The 6417-nt window shown below is 40.3% G+C and overlaps 1 protein-coding gene across 1 annotated transcript; it reads right to left on the reverse strand.

The window, feature by feature from the left end:
* Positions 1-5490: 5490 nt before the first annotated feature.
* Positions 5491-6177, reverse strand: LOC103224200 (nuclear transport factor 2). The gene has a single exon (XM_037997571.2). The coding sequence runs from the start codon at positions 5988-5990 to the stop codon at positions 5607-5609; it is 384 nt and encodes a 127-aa protein (XP_037853499.1). The 5' UTR covers positions 5991-6177; the 3' UTR covers positions 5491-5606.
* Positions 6178-6417: the final 240 nt, after the last annotated feature.

Genomic DNA, 6417 nt, shown 5'->3' on the forward strand with positions numbered 1-6417 from the left:
AAACTCTGTCTCAAAAAAAAAAAAAAAAAAAAAAAAAAACAACCGAACAAACAAAAATCCCCCCACACCAAGGCAGCTAATAACCACATATTGAAAACTAGTAATAAAGAAAAAATTCTGAAAGGCAGCCAGAGATTAAAAAAAAAAACACCACCTACAGAGAAACTAAGTTAATAAAGAATAATCATAGATTTCTCATAAAAAACTATGCAAACCAGAAGGCAACATTGTAGTATCTTTAAAGTACTGAAAGAAATAAAACAAAAAATCTGTCAAGAATTCTATATCCAATTAAAATATGTTTCAAAAATGGGCTGAGCGAAGTGGCTCCTGCCTGTAATCCCAACACTTTGGGAGGCCGAGGTGGGTGCATCACCTGAGGTCAGGAGTTTGAGACCAGCCTGGCCAACATGATGAAACCCTGTCTTTACTAAAAATACAAAATTTTAGCCAGGCATGGTGGCAGGTGCCTGTAATCCCAGCTACTCAGGAGGCTGAGGCAGAAGAATCACTTGAACCTGAGAGGCAGAAGTTGCAGTGAGCCGAGATCGTGTCACTGCACTCCAGTCTACGCGACAGAACAAGACCCTGTCTCAAAAATAAATAAATGAATAAAAATAACACAAAGAATGGGAGGGGAGAAATTGAACTATACTGTTACACTCCACATAAAATAGTATACTATTATGTAAATGTGAACCATGGTAAGTTAAATATATGTTTGGTAAATAAAATTAAAAGGTATGGCTAATAAACTAATTGTGGAGACAAAATGTTATTCAAATATTTGATTCATCAAAAAGAAAGCAGAAAAAGTGGGGAAGGAACAGTAAACAGATAAGGAACATAGAAAACAGAGAGTAGCCAGATACAGTGGCTCACACCTGTAATCCCAGCACTTTGGGAGGCTGAGGTGGGCTGATCTTGAGGTCAGGAGGTCGACACTAGCCTGACCAACATGGTGAAACCTCGTCTGTACTAAAAATATACAAACATTAGCCAGGCATGGTGGCGCGCTCCTGTAATCCCAGCTACTCAGGAGGCTGAGGCAGGAGAATCACTTGAACCAGGGAGGCAGAGGTTGCAGTGAGCCGAGATCTCACCATTGCACTGCAGCTGCCTGGGTGACAGAGCAAGACTCAGTCTCAAAAAAAAAAGAAAAGAAAAGAGAAAGTAAGATGTTAGACTTAAACCTAACCATATCAATAATTATCTTAAATGTAAATACTCTAAACATTCCAATTAAATGGTAGAAATTGTTGTATTATTTAAAGAAAAGCAAGATTCAACTATATGTTTGCTACAATAAATTTGCTTCAAATATGAAGACACTGTTAAGTTAAAAGCAAAAGGATGGAAAAAGATATGCCATGCAAACGCTAACCAAAGAAAACAGGAATAGCTCTTTCACATCAGACAAAGTAGACTTTACAACCTAAAAATTACAAGGGATAAAGAAGAACATTTTACAATGATAAAGGGGTTAATTCATCAAGAGGATATAATAGTCCTGAAAGTATAATAAACTAATAAAAGAACTTTTTTTTTTTTTTTTTTTTTGAGATGGAGCCTTGCTCTGTTCCCCAGGCTAGGGTGCAGTGGCGCGATCTCGGCTCACTGCAACCTCTGCTTCCTGGGTTCAAGTGATTCTCCTGCGTCAGCCTCCCAAGTAGCTGGGACTACAAGCGCATGTCACTACACCTGGCTAATTTTTTGTATTTTTAGTAGAGACGGGATTTCACCGTGTTAGCCAGGATGGTCTTGATCGCCTGACCTCATTATCCACCTGCCTCTGCTTCCCAAAGTGCTGGGATTACAGGTGTGAGCCACCACACCCAGCCAAAAAAGAACTTTGAAATACAAGAGACAAAACCTGATAGAATGAAAAGGAGAAACAGACAAACCTACAAGCGTGGTTGGAGATTCAACACTGCTTTCTCAGTATTTTTTTTTTTTTCTTGAGGTGGAGTCTCGCTCTGTCGCCCAGGCTGTAGTGCAATGGCGCATTCTCAGCTCACTGCAACCTCCGCCTCCTGGGTTCAAGAAATTCTCTTGCCTCAGGCTCCCAAATAGCTGGTATTATAGGTGCCCACCACCACACCCAGCTAAAATTTGTATTTTTAGTAGAGACAGGGTGTCACCATGTTGGCCAGGCTGGTCTTGAACTCCTGTCCTCAGGTGATCCACCTGCCTGGGCCTCCCAAAGTGCTGGGATTACAGGCATGAGCCACTGCACCCGGCCCTACTTTCTTAGTAATTATAGAAGTAGACAAAAAAGTAAACAGTCAAGACATAAAATACTTGAGCAATCCTATCAACCAATGTGATCTGATTGAATTTATAGAACACTCCACCCAACAACAGTAGAATACATATGTTTTTCTTTTTTCTTTTTTTTTTTTTGAGATGGAGTCTTGCTCTGTCACCCAGGCTGGAGTGCAGTGGCATCATCTTGGCTCACTGCAAACTCCACCTCCCGGGTTCATGCCATTCTCCTGCCTCAGCTCCCCGAGTAGCTAGGACTACAGGCAGCCACCACCACGCCTGGCTAATTTTTTGTATTTTTAGTAGAGATGGGGTTTCCTGTGTTAGCTAGGATGGTCTCCTGACCTCGTGATCTGCCCGCTTCAGCCTCCCAAAGTGCTGGGATTACAGGCGTGAGCCATCATGCCTGGCCCTACACATGTTTTCAAGTGAATACAAAATATTTATCAAGATAGACCATACCCAGGGCCAAAAAATAAGTCACAATATAATTTGAAAGGATTAAAATCATACAGAGTATGGCCAGGCACGGTGGCTTATGCCTGTAATCCCAGCACTTTGGGAGGCCAAAGTGGGCGGATCACTTGAGGTCAGGAGTTGGAGACCAGCATGGCCAATATGGTGAAACCCCATCTCTACTAAAAAATACGAAAATTAGCTGTGTGTGGTGGCCTGTGCCTGTAGTCCCAGCTACCTGGGAGGCTGAGGTGGGAGAATTGCTTGAACCCAGGAGGTGGTGGTTGCAGTGAGCCGAGATCGAGCCACTGCACTCCAGCCTGGGTGACAGAGTAAGACCCTGTCTCAAAAAATAAAATAAAAATAAATAAAACCATACAGAGTATATCCTCTGACTATAATGTTATTAAACCCAGTAACAGAAAGATATGTGGAAAATCCCCAAATATTTGGAAATGAAATACGCTTCTTAATGACCTATGGGTAAAAGAAAAAACCACAAGGGCAATTAGAAAATATTTTGAATTGGATAAAAATAAAACACAATATAGCAAAATCTGTGGGAAGCAGTTAAGAATCAAGGAAATTAAGAGTATCAGATGCTTATAGTAGAAAAGAATGAAGATCTCAAATCAGTGATCTATGTTTTCATCTTATGAGACTAGAAAAAGAAAAGCAAAGTAAACCCAAAGTAAGCAATGGGAAGCGAAAATAAAGATAAGCAAAATAATTAGAGAAAACCCCTCACCAGCCTGGACAACATAGCAAGACTCCAACTCTACAAAAAAAAATTTAAAAAATTAGCCAGGCATGGTGGCACGCACCTGAGGTCCCAGTTACTCAGGAGGCAGAGGCAGGAAGATCACTTGAGCCAGGGCGGTTGAGGCTGCAGTGAACTGTTATCCTGCCATTGCACTCCAACCTAGGTGACAGTGAGACCCAATCTCCAAAAAAAGAAAAGAAAAGAAAAGAAAAGAAATAACCCCTCGACAATAGAGAAATCAATTACTCTAAAGCCAATTCTTTGAGAAGATAATATTGAAAAACTTCTCGTCAGACTGAATAGAAAAAAAAGAAGACACACCAATATCAGGAATGAAAGAGGAAACATCACTACAGATGGTACAGATAATATAAAGATAATGAGGAAATATTCTGAACAAGTTTATGTCAATAAATGCAATAACTTGGATGGAAGGGAAAAATTATTTTGAAAGGAAGACTGATGTTCACTCAAGAAGAAATAACCTGAATATTCATTATAATTATTAAGGAATTTGAATTTCTGATTACAAACCTTTCCACAAAGAAAACTCCCAGCCAGATGGCTTCACTAGTGAATTCTATCAATCACTGAAGAAAGTAATAGTGCAAACTGACATAAACTCTTCCAGAAAACAGGAGTAAATACTTTGCAACTTCTACTATGAGGTGAGCATTATCCTGTTCCCAAAACAAAGATATAAGAATAAAAAAAAACTGTAACCAATATCCCTCATAAACAGAGATGAAAAAAGTCCTTACAATATATTAACAAATCAAATTTAGAAATATGATAAAATAATAAGGAAAATGCATCGTGCTCAAATGGGGCTTATCCCACGAATTATGGAAGATTTGTTTAACATTCAAAAATTGACATTGTTGATTTATCATATGATTCAACCAGAAAAAAAAAATATGATCATGTCAATAAATATAGAAAAGCATTTGACAAAATTCAACACCCATTTATAATAAAATTTTTCAGCAAACTAGGAATAGAAGGGAATTTCTTCAATCTAATGAAGAATGCTTATGAAAAACCTTCACTTAATAACATAGTTAACGGTGAAGACTGAATGTTTTCCCCTAAAATTAGAAACAAGGGCAACATTGTCTGTTCTTGCTGCCTCTATATTAGAATAGCAGCCAGGTGCAATGAATGGCTCATGCCTATAATCCCAGCATTTTGGGAGGCTGAGGCGGGAGGATCACTTGAGTCCAGGAGTTCGAGACCAGTCTGGGCAACATGGCGAGGCCCTGTCTCTACAAAAACAAACAAACAAACCCAGTATTGTACTAGAGGTCTCAATCAGTGAAATAAGGGAATAAAAGTAAATAAAAGACTTCCAAATTAGAAAGGAAGAAGTAAAGTTATCATTATTCACAGACAACATGATTATCTATGTAAAAAATGCAAAAGAAACTTTTAAGAAGCTACTAGAACCAAGAAGGATGTTTAGAAACATCACAGGATAAAAGGCTAATATACACATATCAGTTGTATGTTTATACACTGTACTAGCAACAACCAACTATAAATAGAAATTTAAAACACAGTACCGTTCATTGTATCATCAAAAACATGAAATACTTAGGGATAAGTTTTACATAATATTTGTAAGACCTAAACTTGAGCACTTAAAACTATAAAATATTGTTTAGAAAATTTTAAGAAAACATACATAAATGCACATATTTTCCATGTTCATAGATCAGAAGACTGAATTTTTTTTTAAAGAAAATTTTTGTGGTTTTATTGTATCATAAGGCATTGAGACATCTGAACAAATCAATGTCTGGGCAGTGAGGAAGCTGCTTTCTCCTTCACTTCTTTGGATTACTAAAGCAACTTGTCAGTAGATTAAAAAACAAACAAAAAAAGGACAACTTTTGCATTACTTAAGTCTTTCCAAGGCACGCGCTGGTACAACACAAACTTATCCTATCAGATGTAAGTAGTCTAGCATCCAAACATCATGCACAACACCTCGATGGCAGCAGCGCACTGCGCCCACTCCCGCCGTGGCCCTGCTTATTTGTGCATGGCATCTGGAGGAGTAGGAATAGTATTGGGAAGAGGAGGGAGGAGGAAACAGTGTTAGAGCCTGGCTGAGAGGAGGTCAGCCGAAGTTGTGCAGGGCAAGCCTGAACATGTCGTTGGTGCAAACCCAAGCATCCTGGATGTTCTTTAATAGGAACATCTGGTGGAACCCCATGATGGGCTCTTCATCGGCCTTAAGCCGGCCCACAACCATGCTGATGATGCAGTTATCTGGCATAGGCTGATGGTCCTGAGCCATGAGGCTGTGCTGGATTTTCTGGAACGGAAGGCTAGACAACTTCTCCACAATGGCAGCTTTCCCCTGGAACTGTTGTCCTTCCCATGTAAGGCATGAGGCATCAATGTAAACTGCGCCTAGTTGCGTTCTATCGTTACCAAATAACTGGTAGTAATGTTGAATGAAGCTGGATCCAATCGGCTCCCAAACTGGCTTGTCTCCCATTCTTGAGCGTCACCTGGCCTCGTGGAGACCTGAGGGGCTGGCACGATGCTGGCAGTGGTGGCAGCAACCCAGAGTGGTCCTGAATATTAAGATACCAGTTTTCAGGCCGGGTGCGGTGGCTCACGCCTGTAATCCCAACACTTTGGGAGGCCGAAGGAAGGTGGATGACCTGAGGTCAGGAGTTCGACACCAGCCTGACCAACATGGTGAAACCCCGTTTCTACTAAAAATACAAAAACTATCCAGGCCTGGTGGCAGGCGCCTGTAATCCCAGCTACGTGGGAGGCTGAGGCAGGAGAATCGCTTGAACCCAGGAGGTGGAGGTTGCAGTGAGCCGAGATCACACCATTGTACCCCAGCCTGGGTGGCAAAAGCAAAAACTCGGTGAAAAAAAAAATCGGTTTTCCCAGAATTAAAACTGTAGTTT

This window comes from Chlorocebus sabaeus, chromosome 20 (assembly GCF_047675955.1).
Source record: "Chlorocebus sabaeus isolate Y175 chromosome 20, mChlSab1.0.hap1, whole genome shotgun sequence".
Lineage (NCBI taxonomy): Eukaryota > Metazoa > Chordata > Mammalia > Primates > Cercopithecidae > Chlorocebus > Chlorocebus sabaeus.